The sequence below is a fragment of the Pygoscelis adeliae genome, unplaced genomic scaffold (genome assembly GCF_000699105.1).
Source record: "Pygoscelis adeliae isolate BGI_AS28 unplaced genomic scaffold, ASM69910v1 Scaffold621, whole genome shotgun sequence".
In the NCBI taxonomy this organism is placed as follows: Eukaryota; Metazoa; Chordata; class Aves; order Sphenisciformes; family Spheniscidae; genus Pygoscelis; species Pygoscelis adeliae.
In genome coordinates this window covers 780405-802865 of record NW_008824052.1, presented here as the reverse complement: position 1 = coordinate 802865, position 22461 = coordinate 780405, and the positions used below count along the sequence as shown (strand labels likewise).

At 38.0% G+C, this 22461-nt stretch overlaps 1 protein-coding gene across 1 annotated transcript in view; it reads left to right on the top strand.

Annotated features, from left to right (window-relative positions):
- Nucleotides 1-22461, top strand: part of MAP4K3 (mitogen-activated protein kinase kinase kinase kinase 3) — an 82323-nt gene that overhangs the window by 37405 nt on the left and 22457 nt on the right. Inside the window, exons 14-21 of the mRNA XM_009333724.1 lie at nt 8394-8452; nt 9727-9765; nt 10055-10111; nt 13840-13882; nt 14910-15072; nt 16056-16165; nt 17973-18014; nt 21992-22076. Of these exons, the coding sequence (XP_009331999.1) occupies nt 8394-8452; nt 9727-9765; nt 10055-10111; nt 13840-13882; nt 14910-15072; nt 16056-16165; nt 17973-18014; nt 21992-22076 (598 nt within the window). The remainder of the gene's footprint in view (nt 1-8393; nt 8453-9726; nt 9766-10054; nt 10112-13839; nt 13883-14909; nt 15073-16055; nt 16166-17972; nt 18015-21991; nt 22077-22461) is intronic.

The following is a 22461-nucleotide window of genomic DNA, read 5'->3' as shown; positions in this document are numbered from 1 at the left end:
TCAGAGGGCTGGAACACCTCTCCTATGAAGAAAGGCTGAGAGAGTTGGGGTTGTTCAGCCTAGAGAAGAGAAGGCTTCAGGGAGACCTTCTAGCAGCCTTCCAGTACCTGAAGGGGGCCTACAAGAAAGCTGGAGAGGGACTTTTTACAAGAGCATGTAGTGATAGGACAAGGGGGAATGGCTTTAAACTGAAAGAGGGTAGATTTAGGCTAGATATAAGGAAGAAATTTTTTACGCTGAGGGTGGTGAGGCACTGGCACAGGTTGCCCAGAGGAGTTGTGGATGCCCCATCCCTGGAAGTGTTCAAGGCCATATATATATATATACACACACACACGCTTATATATAAGTGTAGTATATCATCTACTACTGTTGGGCTCTTTCCCATGCTGTTCTACTGGTTTTAGAAAATATTTTATGAGCAACAACTCTTTGCAGAGCTATGTGTCTCTAAGATCCTACAAAAAAATTGTCAGAAATTGAGGCGTATTTTGGGCAGCATGAGTCATAAAAGGTACACAGTTGAGGTTGAAAGCAAATTTGGGGAGTGAGAGTGTTTTTACCTATCACCTAACATTTTGCACAGCTGAATGGATCATATGGCAGCTTATGCATTCACCATGCACATTACCTTTTAAAAATTTGACACCTACAATGTGGGTACCCTTAAAAATCATTCCTCTCCTTTTCCTCTTCCCCTTCCCTCTGCCTCTGTGCTCCTGAAACAGCTACCTGGATCTGCAAAAAGAATGGAGAAATTCAGTACAGGTTGTGTTTGCAAGGAAAATTCAGTGTCCAAACCTCAGTATCCCTTCATGCAAATGGCAATCAGACAAAGACAAGATACTAATTCTCTTTGATCTTCTACAATTATACCCCTTTGATTCATATCTAAGTAAATAGAGCATAATATTTGCTCTAGGTACAAGGCTCTTCTTCAGGATAGATTTTTGTACTTTTTCTGCAACTAGACAACAAGTTTCTCAGGAACTTGGGTACCTTCCACCGTTTGAGATTTTCTTGCACGTGCTCCTTCCTGTCATTTCAAGTTCCTCATGTTCCTATTCTGGTCATTGCTGCGTTTTGGCAGCTGTTTTCTGACAATCTTCTTTGTCTCAGGAGCAGCAGAGGTATGCTGGAGTCCAAAAAAAAAAAAAAGTCTTCTGTGCGTATTAGACTTTACATAGGGTAGACCTCAAACAAATGCTTCTCCCATATTTTTCACTGTCTTTTTAAAGAGCATGTGTATTTTTAAAAGCAGTTGTTTGGATACAGGGTCAAATAAGTGGGAAAGCTGAGCATTGCATTTGCAGTGAGCTCAGTAAATGGTTTAAATCAAAGTAATCTTCTCTAAAAATATGTACACCTTTGTTGTAGAACAATTTTTAAGTTTTATGTTATTGATCCTGGGAGAAGCACCTGAAAATCCAATGGCTAACTAAATGTATGACTGTTCATCTTGTATTGTGGCAGCCACCATGATGGCAGTCTTGGGAATCTACATGAGTTGCATAGTAGGACCACATTTCTGTCAGTTGAAATGTTTTTGCTATAATTAAGCGTATGTTCAGAAGTAGTCTCAAGTATATGACATCCTGAGGAAAAACATGCAACTTCTTTCAGGTTACTTTTTCCGCCAGATCAGTTCCCCATTTGGGTTCCCTGGGTGGCATTGCAAATGGCTCTGTCAGTGTAGTGGAGGAAGGTGCATGGGGTAGAGAGAAGCCAGGAGTAAGGGCTGATAAACCCAGCTTCTGCAGAGCTGTTGCTGTATGTGTAACTGCATCCACCTCTCAGAGGTGGCGTGTTGCACTTATGAGTGGTGGGGTCCGTCAAGGGGAATCTGTATGAGAATTTGGCTTCTGGTCCCAGAAGCCACATTTCTGAGAAACAGAGCTTACTGTTGTTCTGATTCAAAACAAAAGGTCATGTTGAGCAAATAGAAATATTTTCATTCAGGTTATCCTGATCTGCAATGAAATATTGTGGCAAAAAATCTTCCTCCCCTTTCATAGTGAGCTGAAAAATAATTCCAGTTCATATACAGTAGACTGAGCTGCATACCTTGTTACGTTATAAATACCATTAGAGAATCCCCCAAAAAAGATGAAGTGGGAAGGAAGCCCTGGAGATCTCTAGCCTACTCCTGCTTAAAATGGGCAGCTTCCAAACTAGATCTGGAGATTACTTTGGGCTTGTCCAGTTGAAGTTTGAATCCATCTCAGGGTGGAGACAACTGAGCATCTCTAGGCCCTGGCTCAGGGCTGCCCTGCTCCCACAGGGAGGAGTTGGTTCCTTAGGGCCACAGTTTCTATTGCTGGCATTTGTGCCTGTTGCCTCTTGTCCTTTCGCTGTGCATCTGAGAAGAGTCTAGGTCTGTCTTCAGCTATCCTGCAGGGCATTATAGAGAAGACAGCAGTTACTTTCTCCAGGCTACAAAAGCTCTGTTCTTTCAGCCTTTCCTATTGTGCCATTTGCTCCATCACTTGAACAGTCTTAGTGGCCTTCTACTGGCTTCCCTCCAGTCTGTCAATGTCTTTGTCCTGCAAAGCCCAGAACTGGACATGACATGCAGATGTGGCCTTCCAAGTGCCAAATAGAGTGGGTAACCCCCTCTGGCTTTACTGTGGTTGGCCACCTATATGACAAGTGCATGCTGCTGATGCGTAGTCCGCTCCTTGTCTGCTGGGACCTCCAAACCCTTTTCTGCAGAGTTGCCCTTTCCGCCCCCAGCCAGCTTGTCCTCAGCTGCTTCTTGTGTATGTGGTTGGTCTGTCCTAGCTGCAGGACTTTTCATTTGGCTACGTTAAACCCCATGGGATTTTGTTGCCTACTCCTCCAGCTTGTTGAGGTTCCTCGGACTAGCAGCCCACTCTTTTTTTTTTTTTTTTTTTTTTGTTTTTTTGGGTTTTTTTGTTACGTGTTAGAGAGTGGTCTCATAATAATGTTGGACAGCTACCTTAGCACCTTGGATGCGTTCCACCTGGTCCTAATCTGCATCATACTAACTAATTTGTAACACTATAGCTAGTGATTTTTTTTTTCTTCGTACTAGAGGCAAAATTAAATGTTTCGGCATTGGACTTAATTTAACTTAGCCTGGAATATTCAACATCCAGTGAAAAGTGTTGAATTCTACGGTTTTAGAAAGTGAGAGAGGAGTTGAACAGAACTTGGATTTGATATCGCAGGTTCCAACCTACAGTTGTTTTCAGTTGTTATGAACTTAGCGTTCATTTTAGACTTCTTTAGCAAAGAATTCAGTAAGAGGTTTGCAGTTACCATGCAGTCTGCACTGTTGTATTTGCCAGATGCATTTATACTTTTGGTCCTATTTAAATAATTTGGTCATGGTTGGTTTTTGTTTTGTTTTGGCTTATAAATATATTCTGGGTTTAATAAGTTGTGATAGTTTTTGGTAACGCTTAATTTTAGGAATGCAATGTTTCAGCATAGCTATTCTGTATTAGTTAATTATTTGTGGCAGAAAAACGAAAACATTGGTAGGAAAAGATTGAATTAGAGATCAACATAGATGATAGAGGACTTTGCCTAGAAGCCTTTTTCTTTGGTTTAAGTAATTTTTCTCCTCACTACACATGCATACATATGCTTTTCTTTTGTTACAAGCCATGAAGACTCCTATCCTACCTAGTTGCGATATGTTTTTAGAGTTATGTTAGCTATCAATGCTGAATTTCAGAGACAAGTCTTCATTTCATTACCTAAAGCTGAACAAAGTGTGATGCGTGGTCCTTATGATCAGAAGAAAATAAGTGGAAATGGGGGAAAAAGTGCCTAAGGGTTTGGGATACGGTTTTTGCTCTTTCTTTTCCTTCCCTGTATGTTTTGGGTATTTTCTGCCTTGGCAAAAGTAATTGAGAAAATGAGGTGTTCAATTTTATTGCTAGAAGGCAGTTTAAAAATGCTGTGTACAATTGCCTGTTGCATCGAGGTCTTACCATAGCTAGTTAGGTAGTAATGTTCCATTATATGTGTACGAAATAGTGCTGTTTGTGCCAAGTGGACATTCATAGACAAAATGCATAGAGAACTGACATACAAGGGAAGAGGGGAGCAGTGGTTGTGTAGCAGTAATGCACAGTAAAACCTCTGTCCATCACCAGGGAAGAATTATATTTAGCATATTTAAAAAAATATACATATAACTTGCTATTTCTGATGTGTTAAGCTATCCAAAGAAATTCAAGAATGCACTTTTTAATGAAATAAAGGCATTAAAAGCATAGCATATACATTAGGTAATATTAGGCTCTTTTTAAAATTAACATCCTCTTTTATGAAGCAACGTGATAGGAATTGCTTAATCATATTACTGAGAAAGAGATGTGTATGTGCTTTCTTGTTTGATATGTTAGTAGTCCAAAGGTGATTTGTATTCTTTGAAATGCAGAGTTACTTCCCCAGCACTTTGTGGATTTAGTCTCAATTTTGTCACTTCAAATGATCTTGTTTCTCGCTAGATTTCAGGAATAGCAAATTTAGGAAGCAACTGTGAATTGCTGGTTCACTGTATACGTTCAGTTTTGTTTTTTGAAGGACTGAACACCTAAAAATAGATTTCCAGTACAGCTCAGCCCTACAGAGCAAATTAGGAACATAAGACTGTCAAAGTTACACTAACAATTAATTCATCATGAAGTTCTGCAGAAAATAAATCGCAGGTTTTGAAAGTTAAACTGCAGAAGGTATTGTAGGTTTGATCATTCCTGGGGAATTTGTTTAATAGGTTGGCCTTACCACCAAATTTGTCTTTGCTTTGAGGAAATCTTTATATTGTTTTTAGTTATTAATTACTTTGCACATGCGATTTATCTGAAGGTGTGATTTGCCTTTCTACATGACTTCTTCATTTAATATTACTCAGGCTGTTGAGAAGAACTAGTAATTATTCCCTGTATTACCTTTTTTCTAAAGCGATCATTGCCAGCAAATAGCACTTTGTCTTCTGCACAGTTGTGTTGGTTCAGGAATGGGTCGTTGGTAACCTGAGGCTGGATGCAGAATAATCTGGGGTTGCATCTTTGATTTAACACGAAGGTTATTGACCTCTTCTCATTCCTACTGGCTGTAGATCTTGAGATTATCTTGGAAATCTGTCTAGTCACTCAGATTTATTCCGTGTGAATGTTGTCTGATCTAAAAAGAATTTTAATTAACTAATTGGCATTGTATGTATGTTAACTGAAAATATTAATGTAGATTCATAAAGTTGTTGGGTTACTTTAGGGATGCAGGAGAGGTGACAGCTTTTATTAAGCCAATTGTTGCATCATTTAGTAATGAATGCTAATCTGTTCTTCCCAGTGGGAATCCATAACTGATAGGTATTTTTCAACAAAACAAAATTCTTTTATGTTTGGCTTTAAAAAGATCTAGTCATACCGGTTGTTCTGATAAAGTATAACAGCTCACTGGAGGCTTTGCAGGATACATGCAGTTTTTACTGCATGTTTTTGTATCAAATATGTAGCTAGAAGGTTTATAAAATTATAACTTCTGGATGTATTTGGAATAGAGGGTACAAGAAAAAATGTGTTGCACTTAAAAGCTCTCTAGCTCTCAGTATTTATCTGTCAGGAGTGCAAAAGAAGGAATTTTCCTAGCAATGGATTACTTCACCACATTTGGAGTGAAAACCAGCAATATTTAAAGGGCTTAGAAGAACACTAACAAGCTACTAGTTAAGGTAAAAAAATGTACATAACCAATTAGAATCATAGTCAAATAAATGCTAATAGGCAGCACAATAGTAAACTGAATCAAAACAAAGCTTTTGTCCTTTTAAAGCATTTAAATATAAGTAATTCTGGCAGATGTCATTTTTCATAAAGAAAATTCCAGTAAGGCTTAAAAAGTCTGGTGACAGATGAAAGCGCCTTATATTTTATGGGTGTTTGCTTATTTTCTTTTATTAATTTTCCTGTCATTGCTGTACAATATACATAGCCATACATTGCACAGTGTGTAAATTAAAATGGACAGACATTTTGGCTCTGCCCAGATAAGGTCTTTGTTTCCCACTTTTGATTAATGTGATTTTGCAACATGTAGACAAAATGCTTGTCACTTCAAGGTGAAAATCTGATTTCATTATACTGATCTGTGGTTATTTTTCTCAACAGCCTCCCAGTCTTTGTTCTGGTGTCCTCTTACGTAGACTCACACAACCTGTTTAACCTCCTTGTTTGTGAGTCTGGTGACATCTTATGTTCCCAGTCTTGTTATTTTCTGCTCTAGAGCCTGAATCCTCAAAATACCTGTGCTTACGTGTGGAAGTTTTTGAGATTGCACAGAAGTAATATAAGTACTCACAGTAAAGAAAGTTAAATCTGTGTTTCTTTATGGTGGATTGGAGTACATCAGCAGGTGGTGAGGACCAGCAGAAAGAAATTGCCTGGATAAGGTGACAGATACTGGGAGTGATGAAGAGACTGAAATTGTGGAGGGCCTAGGATGGCCTTTCTTGAGGGAAGGAGACTTGCTGAGCTTGTTTAGAGCAAGGAGCAGGAGTCGTCGAGATTTGGGGCGTAGGAGGAGGATGAAACTGTGAAGGAGGAGGATAAGGATAGCAGAAGGGATCAAAGATACCCATGGCTGAGGCCTGACCCCTTCTACCTGCTCCCTCGCAGAGCCCAGGACATGTTCCTGGAGAGGAGCGAGCCTTCCTCCCTGCCGGCGCGGCCACTTGTGACCCCTTCTTTCCTGTCACCTAACTTTCTAGCCCCACTGACAGATGTCTAGGGGGAAAGTCAGGTGGCCCTTGTGAGTCAGATCCATAGAAGTGTATGGGGTTTGGTGGTTTTGGGGTTTCTTCATTTAATTCTAGAAAAAAGATGTGTAATAAAGTTGGTACGAAGATTGAAAAGTCAGTCTCTCCATGGTTCAGGAAATGCCAGCATCGGGCTTGCCTGTGCAATTTCTGTTCAACCCTCTGATCTATGCATTCTTTTACATCAAGTAATTATCAGTTACGTGTTATTTTTTCCGCAATATCTCACTTGTCTTGGGAAAATATGGAAAGTCACTGAAGCAGTCAAATGCTACTGACAGTTGTGGTAGAAACACCTACCTATTAGTATTACTACTACTTAGCTTTATAGAGCAGAACTGAGGGTGCAGTAAACAACTTGGAACTCCTTGCTGAGCAGAAACCAATATATATAGCTTTGTATTGTGATTGCCCTTCAGTCTGGAACTGAAAGCTGCAGTGGCTTCTGCTTCATCAGCTTGGAGCACTGGCAAATCTAGTGTGAGACTTTTCCTCTGATTTTTAAAAATGCCCTTTTGAGAGATCAGCCCCATGAGTTGTCGTCATCTAATCCAAGCTTATTGCTCTTATAGCTTGGATATCTGGGCATCTTTCTGAAGGATGGCATGCTTTCGAATCAGGCTGCAGCTAGAGAGGCCTGTTTGACAGAAGATGTTGGGAAACCTTTAAAATGTTTCCTGGAAAGGAGCAATGTAGCTCCATTTATCACTAACTTAGATGATCAATAACTCCTTTCTCCTGGTGAATACACTCGGTATTTTGGGAGCAAATTTATGCTCAGATTTTTCCTGTCGTGATCCACCTGAAGAAAAAAAAAACAAACCTGTAATTATAGCAGTATCCTTCTGGCAGATGCACATTTGATGGTGCTTCAATATGGTCCCTGTATTCCCATTAATGCATTAAATTTGTATGCCATACGGCGTCTATTGAATAATAGTGTTGGAGGCGTATTGCCACTTCTTTTTCTAAGTAGCCCATGCTCCATGATTGCTTGAGTGCTTGACTTTGCTGTTAATATTGTATTTTTCTTTTTGATACAAAAGGTGATCTTAAAGTATACATGAGAACATACATAGTTATCCTTAAAATATGTATTGCTATAACCAGAGCTATAAAAACACTTTTACTGTCCTCTCTGCTTATTTCTTTAACGTCCCCATGTGCTAAAGGCATTTCAGGCTTCCTGCCAGAACTATTCCCCATCTGAAATGAGTACTATAATATGCCAGTGAGGGACGACTGGGTTCTCTGCGGAGTCTGGTAGATCACAAAGTCTTTTTTTTTTTTTCTTCTTTAATTATTATTTTTATTGTTGTTTTGTTTCTTTTTCTGCAGCTGACTTTAATTGAGCAAAGGATCTGTGTGTCCAAGGAAGGGGCTAAGGTCAGAGTTTTAAAAGGAATTAGAGATGCACCAAACTGGCAGAGAGGAGATTTTTGGGTGCGATGGGCCTGAGAGTGGTGTTAGGGCCCAGGAAGGCCAGAGGAATGAGCTTGTTTGGTAGCTCAGGTGTGGCAGAGGGGATAACAGCAGCATGACACAGGGTATGTGTTTGATGCTCACCTACTGGTCTTAATTTGTTCTGTTATATTTGTAGGATCTACAGCTAGAATATGGTCATGGTCCTCAGTGTGGCTACTTCTTGGGTGCAAATAAGTGAGTAAGCAATAGCATTTTCTGTCTTTATTTCATTCAAGACTGTTTTAATATAAAAATCACAAATGTGTGTTAAACACATTAGCTGAAACGGACGTAGTAAAATATGTCAAGCTTGTTTATATCAGTTACAATTCCAAAATCACTATTTATTTCTCAAATAATAGTAATTCCAATGATATAAAATTACAGCACTTTCCAGTATTTGAGGCTCTGTTGACCATATTGTCTCTATGGTGCTGTAAGCTTCCTTTTAAGAGCCATTAGCTTGGTCTGCTTGTTAACAAAATGTTCTGCATGATAAGTCCCACAGAGTACAATTTTATGCCATCTAGGAACTACCAGTGCTGCTCTTTGACACTGCTTTATGCCCTTCTTCATGTTGTAGGTCACTAGGAACATTCAATTATAGATGCTTTAAAAAATAAAACTTACCTGTCTCAGCAAAGTCCCTTAACTTGTTCATACATTTAATAATTTCATTGTATTAATCCTATAAAATAGTTTTCCATGTAATTCTTCCTTTCCACCCAGTTTCTTAATTTACATTTATACATGTCAGAATTAGGACGCCTAGCTTTGCTTTACTAAATTAAATCATATTTAAAAAATGCAGACAATCTAAGCATAGAACATGATATTTTTACGCAATCTTTTAGTTGGGGAAAATAGGAATACTGGTAACTTCCGAAATCCTGTTGTTTCTCGTCCCTGTGTTTTGCCTGCTATTCCTTCCTGTCTGTGTTTTCAGACAAAGACACAAAAATGAAGAAGTTCAGAATGTTACAAAAATTAACTAGGGAAGAATGAATTTATTCCAATAGTAGCTTAATCGTCTTGTCAGTCTGATTTTTATTTTTTTATGATTATGGTTTTCTTAGATAGTGTGGATTTGTTTTAAATCGGATCAAGCTGAGACAGTCCTTGTTTTACAGTACAAGGAAGAAGGACAACTGCACTTAATAGCAATACATGAATAAATGCATATGAAAATGTGTTGTGTTTTCAGTTTGCTCACTGACTTAAAGAAAAAAAAAAAAAAAAATAAAATAAAAAGTGTTTTTTAAAAAAAAAAAAAAAAAAAAAAAAAAAAGAACATAGCTGCGTATTTTTTTTTTTAATGTGGATGTTCGATGTATGTTCTGAAAGCCAGCTGAAATAACATGCTTTGGATTATTTACTGATAGAATCATAGGAGCATTTGCCCTGGCTTTTGATAATTAAGTTTGTGTGCCACAATTAAACTGTGTTCTTATTCTTATTTAATGCTGAAGGAGTCTCTTAAAATCAGTTGAAGAAGAACTGCATCAGCGGTAATTCTTTTTTTTTTTTCCCCCTCTTGTGTGTTTCAAAGTCATTTGTGTGTTGATTTCTTATGTCTGTCACAACTAGTTCTTGTTTGCCCCTGTACTTGCTGAGAGGATATGGGAGAGGCTTAGTTGTCTGGATTGCAGCTGTGCTTTAAAGAATAATAGTGATAAAAAGCTAAAAGGCAGTAAAATTCTGTAAAAGAGGTAGTAGCCCTTGAGCTCAATTTTTCACAGTAGCCAAGGTAATTTTAATACAACTCACTCAGCCATAGTACCTTGTTCATTTTCTTAGGGGACATGTGGCACATTTAGAAGATGATGATGATGATGCAGACGATGATGCTAAACAGTAAGTCCTTTCTTCTTGTAAAAATAAACAAATATATATGAAAGCTGATTCTTGAATAGATGAAAATTATAAAAATAGTTGAATCATGTTCTATTATCCCTAATAGCTCAGGATTCTTTTTCTTCTATAGCCTTTTTAAAGATAGGCATTTAATGTTGTTCCTAGATTACATCACCTTAAGTTTTCTTACTCTGCTGATAAACTTGTGATAAATTAAGGGAAAAAAATCTTGTTCCTTGCTTGATACAGTTGTCCTTTTATCTTCTATTATTGAACAAAATCTTGTCATAGTTACATTGAGCCAGTAATTAATCTGACCGCAGTCCTGGTGTCTTCTTTAGAACTGATGACTGTACATTAAAATAGAGCTTATTAAAAATACATAAAGCATATACATAACTGTCTTCTCTAGATGATTGAGTTTGTTCTGTCCACATTCTCAGCTAGGAGGATGCTTGTATGGGTGCTTGATTTTTGGAATAGAGCTGGCTCCCTTACCACAGAGAGAGCAAGGTTATGGGATTGCAGAGGCAGTATCGATAAGCATGTGTTTAATTATGCTTATATTAAATTCCACTGGTATAAGTATTCTTGGGCTCTTTTTGATTGACAGATGAGAGCTGAAACAATTTAAAATGCGCAGCCAGTATGTGGAAATTTACATTCCTAAATACGTCCGATGTAAAGACCAAAAAGGAAGATGCCATTGAGACAGAATTCTTGTTTACTTTCTGTTAACGGATAATTTTGAAAGCTGTTGCTTCATACCGGAAGCCTGTAAAACATGCATTATCTATTGCTGGCATCTATCTGTTCCGGAGAACCACATCTCCCTCTTTTTTCTTTTTTCTTGAGTTCTTTTACTGCTGTTCTTTTATGACAAAGGCAGTGGTTTTTATCACTGTATTGCACATGAGGGACAGCCCCCTTCAAGAAGGGTAAAGCTACTCATAGTGTCTGATGTCAGCTGGGTGACAAGTACATTAAACTTGCACTGTTTGTTGATCAACTTCTGAAAACATGTTTGCTGTTTGACACAAGTGATATTTATAGAAGAAAAATTACTTTTAGTCAATTTTTAGCAGGCTTTATTCCCTTGCTAATTCCTTAAGAAAATCTTCATATTTCATTATTAAGCGGTTGTTTAAAGACATGATTGATTATGCAGTTCATCAGTAATATGAAGCTACCACGTCTTGTCTTTGAGATGAAGAGATTGATAATGCTATTCGTTGATTTGCTCCTCTGCATTTGGACCAAGCTGAGAACCTGCTTTGCCCATAGCTGGTTAGACCTTGGTAATGATAACTCAGGCTTCCTGCACTGTAGGATGTAATGGTCCCCTATAGCTCTATACTGCCAGCTCTACTCTGATGGCCTTCAGTGAAGATGCTCTGGATATCTGCGCTGCTGCAAGCCAGCCCAGCTTGGTTCCTCCATCCGTACTAATCGCTGGGTGTTTTTTGTGTACAGCTCTGTGTCTGTTAGTTTTTGCTTAATGTTTCTTTGCTCCCCTGCTCCCCGCCCCACCCACACACACCCCCGCCCCCTTCTTTGCAGCCAGTATCATCAACTTCAGTAATGTTCCAGGGCTTGGAACCTCTTGATCCCTGCTGTCTTGAAGTGCTTGCACCGATTTCTTTGTCCAGTGCTTTGAGATCCTTGCTCCTTGCACGAGCTCCATCAGAACTTTCAAACAGCATTGGCTTTAGCTGCTTCTGTCACTGTCGTGTTTCTGTGGATTTTCTTTTTCAGGTTAGGCAAGAAAGAACCTCATAGCTTCCAGAGAGTTTCCAATTCATCTGACCCTAAGGACAGTCACCAATAGTCTTCCAAAAACTCCTGGTGTTTTTTGCTTCTTCCTGTATTTCATCCTAGGTACTCTTGCCCTACAGAGAGGGCCTGACAATTTCCTCTAAGCACAGGGGTAAGCCTTGAATGCCTCAACCTTGGATCAGATAGATTCTGCATCTGTGCCTTTCCTCTTGGTATCTGCTTAAGCCCAAAGCTCTGCTGCAATATGTCGGTTCATCAGCTTGGTCTCGGATATCTTTCTCTGGAGCCCGCTGAAGATTCAAGGCTTTTGTTTGATTTATATTCTGCGAGCTGCAATTGAAGAGCACACGTGACATTGGTTACTTCTCCCTTCAGATCCAGAACAAAAACAATGAAACAGCTATACGCCTTCCAGTCCAAACTGATGCCACTGCATGACTCTGAAGCTGGGTGATTCATAGCAGCAGAGAATCCACGTGCTTCAGGGAACAATATAAAATTATCTCTCTCTTCATTTAATAATTTTGATCGGGTTTGATATTTCTTTTTCCCTCATGTGCAGCAAAGCTGATGATGCTTGAACTTCCTGGTTATGGAAGCTGGGAAAGCAGAAATTATTGGGGCACTGCCCTGCGTGATCAGCGGTGACAAACTGCACATAAACCTTGCTGTTGAAACCAGGGCACGCAGTCCTTCGTGCAAACATCTGTCACATTTATGCCAAATCGTTGGCTTTTTTGTTTTTCACGTTTGGCTCCCCAATAACACTGTGGCGGCTGTCTGAGATGCAGGGAAGAATATGAAAGAAAATACAAATGGAGCTTGGACACACCTGACTGAGGACTTAAGCTTGGTCCCATGTTATAAAGAGAAGATAATTTCCACCACCATAGCAGCTGAAGTGCATGACACAGGGTAACACATTCTCAGAAGTCCCCTTTCAGCTTCTCTGAAATAAAAGCAACTGATAAGATGCCAGGACAGAAACTCCTGAAAAGAATGAAGCAAAGCAGACAAGTTGTTGATCTGTAAACAAGCAAACAGATATGTTGTTACTTGGATATTTTCCCAAAACTTTGGAACATAATTTAAAAATAAGGAAACTATTGCGCAAGAATGTCAAGTTTTCACAGCTGTATTCCTAATTTATTTAATGGAAATAATTTGCTGTTCCAAAAGATTAGGAAACAGGACAGTGTAAGAGTTTTTAAAAACATAAAAAATTCCAGAATTTAGGATTTTTTAAAAAATGTAGCATATTCTTTGAAACACAGAACCAACAGAGGAAGAATGCTCCTGATGCTTCAGCTTTCTTGTTTCCTGCTATCTTGTACTGTTGAGCCAAGCTGTTGAATTGTTCTTGCATTAAAAAGTTGTCTTTCCCAAGATTTCTGTGGAAAAAAAACTCGTGGAAGAAAAAAAATCCCATACAACCCAGACAGTAGGCTAGCTGTCCATTGCAGACGGATTTTGCTTTCATGTGCAAGGCTGTTCTGCAGAAGTCAGTGGTAAATTTTTCAAGGAATGGTATTTATCAGTTTTCTTGTAACTCCCCTTTGCCCTATATACCTACAGATGGCCCTTTAGAAAAGCTCACTGATATCCTAAATCTTTCTCCTCTCAACAGAGTAAATATCAGCCCTGCTCTGTATCTACCTACTTTTTTTTCTGTACAAGTATGTGCATCTTCAACAAATCAGTTCATGTCACTTTGTGCTTTCTAGGGAGGATCTGATACTTGAGTTTTCGGATAGTATCTGTGGTATGCACAGCAATAAAAAAATGTTTGGAAGTATTCGTGATGCAGTTATTTGGATATAATAATGCTGTTGACAAGTTAAATGTCATACAAATAAACATCATTATAAAATCCTGTATCCTCTTGAACACTGCAATACAAGTTTCAAAGAGCTACACTGGATAATGATGTGTTTTGTTTCTTTTCTTTATAGTGCTACTATGAAACCTAAAGTGCCACCTCCTTTACCACCAAAGGTAAGTGAGGGGGATTTTGTTGCCCAGAATAAAAGGGCACTTTAAATAAACAAACAAATGCAGAAGTGTCTATATGACTATACTGATGGTCTCCTACTTGAGTCATGACTTGAAGACTTGAATCAAGTTTTAAGTCAGTGGTAAATCCAGAGGGTTGACCTCTATGTTCGTAGCCTTTAATTGCAAATCTGCGTGAAGACTTGCACTATAGCATATTTGTCACTGTGAAAGTGCTGTTTCTGACTAATTCTATTTCTGATACTTTGGAAGGAATAAATTGGGTAGTTAAAAAATTTAGTGCCACAAGTAATTTTTAATAAAGAGCTGCCAAATTTTGCTTGCTAACTTTTGGTGTGCGAATGGTGACCTTCAGAGGCATGCCTGGATTGGATTAGGTGCATGCTGCCACTTGAAGAGTAAGTGAATCTTTTCACACTGAAATTATCATAATATGAGCAAAAATAAAAAGAATCTGTTATTTTTTTTTTTTGTCCGGCTGTCAGTTCCCAAGGCAAAAACTGCAGGTTTGATTACTTACCATCCTGCACTAACTATCTTTGCATAACTGAGAATCCTTCTACAAGCAGCTTTAGTGCAGCCAGTGTCTAAACAACATTGCCCTTTGTGGTTACATCCCCTATTTGGGATTTTTTACACAAAGTTCTGGCCGTATCATTGAATGTTCCCTAGTTTCTGCTTAAACGTCTGGTTTGGTTATCTGTAGTCATAAACAGTGGCATTTCCACATACCCAATAATTGTTTAATGCATGACTTGAACATAATGATTTTGAATTCATCCTTTGTTGATGACAAGGTTTTCCTTGTTGCTATGCATTTCCTTCTACCTTTTTTTTTTTGAAAGAAATTTGCATGGCAGAACATGCTGCTTTATCAATTTACTTGTGAAAATTCCAGAATCCAAATAGTGCACATGTTTAGTTGGTTTTTTTTTTCCTCTTTGAGAAGTAGTATGGATGCTTTGAATCTTTTTTCCTTATGTTTTTATTATTACTGTGTCTTTTTCAGCCTAAATCCATCTTTATTCCCCAAGAAACTCATTCTTCTGAAAATGATAATCAAGGGACAATCAAGAGATGCCCAACATCAGAGAGTCCAGCAAAATCTGCATCTCAGGTTCCACCCAGACCGCCACCTCCTCGGTTACCTCCACAGAAATCTAATGCTTTAGGTAATAAGAGTGACACCAAGAAGTATACAAATATTTCTTAAATAATCTAATGTGATTTTATTTCTACATCCTCATCTATGCACACATTAAAACATACTGTGGTAATTTTTCTGTGTTGGGCAAGTAACAGAAAGTGCATGAAAGCCAAAATGCATGAAGAAAGTGTGCTTAAACTCTTAAGAGGGTCAAATGTACCTTTTAGTAAAGTCACTGACACAATTCCTGATGATGCCACTGGTGACACAATTGCTTTTCTAAGCAGCAGGCTTATGTAGTGTATCAGGATTGTCACAGGGAATAAAGTTTTCCTATATGTAGGTTTCAGATTCTGGCCCTGTGTCATTTGACATGTCAAGAATAGAGTTTTGCTTTCAAAGTTTGCTTTTATATGTAATGAGCTGGGTTGGGTAGTATAGCAGGTAATTGTGTTTGTTTACTGTTTGCTCAGGCTGTACCTTTTATGCTTTTGTTAAAGTCTGATGCTTTGAGAATTGTCCTGGACTGGCTTGTTTTAAGCAAACTTAATTTCTGACTCTTAATTGATATCTTGCTAGCTTTTCCTTGCTACATATTTAGTACTGCAGTTGATGTGTTACAGATTTGTCTGTAACGCTTAAGCATCCAGTGCTAAGAAATGCCTCAAGGCTATTTATAAAGAATCAATAATTGAGGCGTTAGCTATAGCCAAGTTTGTCTTTAGCTATGTTAAATACATTTTTCTGCATAACCATGACTGTATCCCTTTCTATGCCCACAATAGATTTGTTATATTAATTGCCAAAAGCCATGGACTGAGATTGAATGTGGCTCTATAGATGGTTATATGTGCACATGTAGGAACACGTATGCTTTAGAAATAAATTAGGGTATTGGAACATGTTCTGACGTAAGTGGAAATTTTGGCCCTTCAAAATTGTTTTTATGCTAGACTACTCTTCAAGTTGAAGGCAGAAGAATACATTTTTAAATACGAATCTTTCTAGGTAATGGAGTCACTTCTGTACAATTAAATGGTGAAAGAGAGGGATCACCACATCAACAGAATGAAGCTAGAGACACTAATTCTTCAAGGAAAGAAAAGAAGGAAATACTGGTACGTATTTAAGCTTCTAGATGTTATTTTAAAGTTGTCTCAACTGTTTTACATGCACAATGAAAAGGAGTGGGCGCACTCTTTAGAATAGAAATGATGCTGGATGGCATCTTGTTTGCTTTGAATCAAAGCACAGTTTTGCTAGATTGTCTAGTTGTCATACAGTCTTAAGATGAAGTTTGAGTCAGTATTTAATTTTGATTAGAAACTAACATAATCATGGATATACAAGATTTACTTGCTTGTAGTCACATACTTGAGAGACATGTAGTGAGAGCGAGATCCTGAGAGAGATGTGATGTGCTGTACTGAGCAATGACTATTTAAGCAAATGAGGAAATTAAGGAATATGCTGCCACCTGATGGCTTGCTGGAGGATTTGGCTGGCCCTGGGAAAGGAGCTGAATCAGGGCTGTTGCCAAATGAGTCCTCCTGTCCCAGATGTAGGCATACAGGCTTTTTGGTGTTCAGGGTCAAAAAGATGGAGAAATGTAGATTGAGGGTCCAGATATGCAAGCTGTTTGCCTGCTGGCCTCTGGAGCTCCAGGTTTCAGGGTTTAGTAGCTTGGGTTTAGTGTCAGACTTGAGCTACATATACTCAGGTGAAGTTGCAGTCGTGGGGAGAATGCAGCTTTACATCGCGTGTAATCTGATCGAGCTGTGAGCTGAGGAAAGGGAATATTCCTGCATCCCTTCCTCCTCTTCCAAGTGAGTTTTTCCATCAAAGCAGCAAACGGCTTCCAGAGTGGTCACTCTATTATTATGATGCAAAAGCAAAAGTGGGAATGTGAGATAGAGAGTGGGACATCTGTAATTAGATCAGATTAAATGTAATGTGAAACTGCACTCTTTGGGGGCTTCTTCTAAGGATGAGGTTGGAAATGTCACTCTTTTGAGAGAAGTGAAGAGGAAATAGAGCAGAAACATTGTGTGTGTTTTTGTTTTGTTTTAAGGAAGTGCCAGTAATACTGGCAGTACTTTGGAAAGTATGATTTCCTGAACTGCTTTGAACTTGGCATTTGTAATTGTGTGTTTGAAACTTCCTGTGTTATCTGTAAAATACATTTCTTCAGAAGCATGTTTTTTCTAGGAAAAAATGATACTGATACAGGAAAATGGGTCTAGTACTGATTATAGAGTTTAATGCTGCTTGTAATATTGAACAATTGAACAATTGCTACAATATTGCTTAAACTTTGTATTGCTGGATATGGCATTCTTTCAGGCATCATTGTAATGTGAAAATGTTGCACAATAGACTATGCAGACATTCAATAAGGAGATATTAGGGAATCGTAGAGGTTTTAATGAAAGAAAATGATATTGGTAGTTTGTGGTGTGTGGTCACTAGAGACATGTGGTTAGTGAACTCATACAGAATTATGGAAGTGTCAGTTGGAAGGAAGATCTCTAGCCTAACCTCATGCTTAAATATGTGACTGTAGCCAAAGCTCAGCGATGGCTTTCAGATGTAGTACATGTGGCATTGGACACAGCAGAGTGTCCCAGTAGGTGCCTAGTGCCTTCCTTTTAGTGTAGTGTAGAAATATACAACACAACTCTATTTATTGTCTTACAAAACCTTCCCTGCAAATTTATCTATTTCTTATGTAGATATAAGTATTGGCTTTTTATTTTCTCCTAATACAATTATGCTCAATTATTCCTCAAGTGCTTTTAACAGCATTCTAAAAAAATCTTTTTAGATTTGTATTTTGGTTATGCTGTAGTGTGGGGAGAGAATATGCATATTTATGCATATGCGCGCATGTGAGTGTAAACATACTTTTTAAATTTTATTTTCTAGAAACCAATTAGTAATGGCCTTCCTCCCACACCTAAAGTACACGTGAGTATTACTGAGTCATACAAATGCATGTTGGAAGCAGGACATGTTTTCTTACTAAAGCTGAGAGAGTACATTTTTTTTGAATGTTTGTAGTATTTTTTTTTTTTATTATAAAAGCCAGTGTCTCTTAGAAATGTTAAGCCACAGGTATGGTATTTCAGAAATTGCCCTTTATTTTGTGGTCTTGAAGTAAATTTTGGAAGGTTTTTTGTTTGCTTGCTTCGTTAAAAAGTGAATGAGAGTTCTGTGACTAATGTCACAGAAGTACTTTCAGTGTACTGAAGGTACTTACTGATCTGAGGAGCTGATGCCTTTCAGGAATTGCAAATAGCTCAAAGTTTATACTACTTAGCTCTAGGTTTCAAAACTTCTGAAGACAGGATTTGTAGATGCCTTAGGGCTGGAAATAACTCTTTCAGACATCTATGTGCACCTTCATAACATAAAGCAAACTAGAATTTCATTGTAATATCTGCACAGACTTGTCACTGTGCTTTTAGCCAGCACTGTGATCAGAAGAGCCTTTCCTTCTTCTCAACCATTTGTTTCTGCCCTCACCACTTTCCTCTTTGTGTGCTGGAGTATGCATTCATGTAGCTGTGCTGTGCACCAAATGGGGGATTCATCTGATTTTAAACTAATCTTTTTGCTACATTACCTCTAAGCCAGATCAGTGTCTCATCTTTAGATAAGAAAATAAAATTGCTACAAGGATGTGTAAGTGCAAATATATTATTTTTTGCTTCATACTCATTTTAGAGAAGCAGGACAGGTTAAGGTAGGTATCATGCTTCTGTTCCTTAGAACTGTAACCTCTTGCATAAATGCACAGGATTGTTCCAGAGCTCTGAATTCTTGATACATTTAGTATGGTTTATTGAGATCAATCTTGTTTTAATAAACTAAATACTAAACTAAATGCATGGCCTGGAGTGCATAAACTACTGGATGACAGAAACTTGGAAGCACTCCTAGCATTGAAAAGGAACGAATCATCATGGGGAGGGGGAAATAAGATAGATTCAGTTACTGGAATAAAAAGGGTAGAAAATAGAATACCTCAAAATGAAGTCATACGTGTTGAACTTTTGCCACAAACTTCAGGGACTGGCCATTAGAGAATGACTGTGAGTTGCTAATATAATGAAGCTCTAAAGAGACTGACTAAAATAGGAAAACTTCTGAAGCTGATCAAATGAGTCTTTGGGTATTGGACTGCTCTCTGCATGTTCATGCATCTTTTTAGCGTACTAATTCTCTGGTTCTGCTTGTCCTCAGGTTAGAAAATCTTTCCCCTCTCCACTTCTTCCCTCATCACACCCCACCTTTTATGTATAACAAACTTTCTAATCCCGTGAAGTGTTGAAGACTGATTTGGCACTTAGATGTTCCTTTCTGCCTGCTATCTCCATCAGTTGCCAAATAATGAAAATTTGGGTAAGGAAAGGTTTGTTTTTTTTTCTCCCAGGTCATTGGGATTACTGGACTTTTTACTTTTTTCTATTGTGGAGCATGTTTTGCATCCTAACATCACCTGGGAGTCTTATTTAACAAATACCCTGCTACTGCAAGTAAAATTTTGACAATATTTCAATCTCTTCTGTTCTTTTTCTGTGGTACATCATTGTTCTGATTCTTGTTTGTTTGGGGTTTTTTAATTTGTGGTTCTTAAGTATGTTGCTGAGTGGTAAGAAGCGTTTTGCTTTCTCACTGTCCTCTAAAATAGATGTTCTGGGGCTCTGTTTAAAATGGTATCTGTGCATGGTTGCCTGTGACTCTAGAGATTTTGTTCAACTTTCTTAATAACCCAGTCTGGTAGTGTGTTTTTTCCCTGCTCTTTTGGGTGGCTTGCAGCACAGGGAGACCTGTTAGATTCTACCAATGAGGGAATGCCCTGCCTGCTGATATTGCCCCGAGACTTAAATGCCTCCGTGGCAGCAGTCAGATCAAGCAGCCTTACTTCAACCTTTTATTTCATGTTTGTGGAGGTTTTTTCTCCACTAGCAACTCAGTTTAATAATTTGTCTGATTATCAGTTATATCCTTGAGATTTGTTTGGTATTTAGAGATGATACCCTCAGGCTCCCTCCTTTACCCTTCTGAGGCGTTTGCAGGAGCGTCTTGGCTCTGCAGGCTTCCTGGAGATCAGGGCTGAGAATGGCCAGAGGAAAATGATTAGTCTCTTCTGTTTTCAATCTCCTCCTTCTTTCCTATCCGACTTATCACTGCAGAGCTCAGTTAGGTCTTAGCAGTGAGCACAGCTTCCTTCCACTGTGCAGCATCTCTCTTCAGTGCTTGGAAAGGGTCAAGGAGAATTGTGTAGCTGGTTATAGGAGCAGCAGAAACACTTACCAGTATACTAGGAGATCAGTGCTTCGAGTGTCATCTGGTTTTATTTTCTGTTGAGTGCCTTTCACTGTCCTGTGCACTTGGGAAGAGGCTTCCATAAAACCGCCCAAAAAATCCCTTTATTGTTTTTCTTGATATCATCCCTCCTTCAAACTCCTTCCTGCCAAGGGATTTGACGACATTGAAGCTGTCAGTTCCTTGAGGTCACTGTGCATCAGTATCTTCTCATATTCCTGCCTCACTTACATCTTTTCTCTTATTTCTGTTCTTATGCCTGCAGAAGGATCATCTCATTGTCTAGGAAGCAGCCAGCTCCCTGCCTTGGTACTCAGACTTCTGCAGTGGTACTAGCAGTGCTGAAGTCTTTACCCTTGTCTTTGTGCAATGGGGTCTTTCACTTTTTACTGATTACCTTAATGAATTTGATTTTTCCCTCACATAAGTATATATGGGCAAACTCAAGGACTTCATTATAGTGATGTGAGAGTGAGAGATGTCTGAAGCACAAAGAAGGGTCTAATTTCTGCTGCTTTTCATTTTTAAAGGGTTAATTATTAAGTTCTTTTTCTTTTCTTATTACTAAACTATGTTCAGAAGTGACTGAAATGTGTGCAGACTTTCTTATTCAGCAACAGGTTAACAAAAAAAAAATTGTCCAAATGTTACCATGAGAGCTATTTGGTTAATTCAGTTTATAGATTGATAATAATTCACAAAGTATTAATATAAAGTGAAAACATTGCCATTCTGTAGCTGTATTACAGAGTATGTAGCTTTGCAGGATGGCAACCCTTACCTATGACTGGTTCTTATGTTTGACCACCATTTGATAAATGATAACATTTCACTTTACTAATTGTTGTTTGCTACTGCATCATTCCTTTTCATTTACAGTACTATTGATCAGCTCTGTTTCTTAACAAAATAGGATGGGTGATTGTTATGTTGATGTTCAAGGGGAAAGGAAGAAGCCCTGGCTTTTGCTTTTCTGTCATCTTGAAGCAACTTTACTGAGTGTTCCTAGAAATGCCTACAAATGCTTGCGCTTCACTAGGGGGAAGATGGAGAGATTGATTATATTATACTATGCAAGACACTTAATAGGCAAACTGAGTTTATTAGGGTTATGCTGAACGAGGAGTGGGATCTTCTACCAGAGATTTCCCTTTGGGAAGCAATCAATATTGAAAATAAGTTAATTCGAAACAACTCATAGAGAATCTGAGACTAAGATTTTGATTGTTGCATGACCTAGAGTTCTATTTTAAATGTGTGAAATATGGTAAGAATAAAGTTTCTCTGAGACTTTCTAAAGTCACAAAATTCAGGAACCTTTTTCAAGTTTGTCACCTTTCTAGTAAGTATGTGCTTAGACTGTTAAATTAAGAGCTAATTCCGAAATGCTAATTCTGGTGTGTTTGTTTAGAAAGGTCTTAAGCACAAAGGAAAAAATCATTAAAAAAAAAAAAATCCTTTTTTCAACTTGTTGTCTGGATGAGATTATTTTCCACATGGCAAATGAAACTACTCCTAACCTTTTGTTACTGCTTTAAGTAAAAATAATCCTATTGGAAATGTCACAGTTTAATTTTTCATATGTATATTTTTAATTGTTTTTACTTCTACAGATGGGTGCTTGCTTTTCAAAGGTTTTCAATGGCTGTCCATTAAAAATTCATTGTGCAACATCATGGATAAATCCAGATACACGAGGTAGTATATTACATATATTTTACCCATTTTGTCTTCTCCTCGGATTTCAAGAGTACTTAGATGAGCAAGACTATTCCTTTTAAAATAGACATATTGTAAAATAGGTTTATTTATATAAGCAGAAGTTCTTCTTTATGCCACTGCTGTCTGAAGTTCAATTTTTTTTTTTAAATTATGTTAAGATATATAGGGCACAGTTTTCAGCTTTGATTAAAAAGAATAAATTACATATCAAAGACAAAAAAAATTTTTTTTAAATTTTGATTCAAGACACTTCTCAACATTTCAGACCAAAAGATGCCAATCCTAATTTATTTTTAAAAAATTTGACTTCTGGAGGTCCTAGTTGAGATTGGTTTCTTTATCATTCACTTGATTTCCCCTG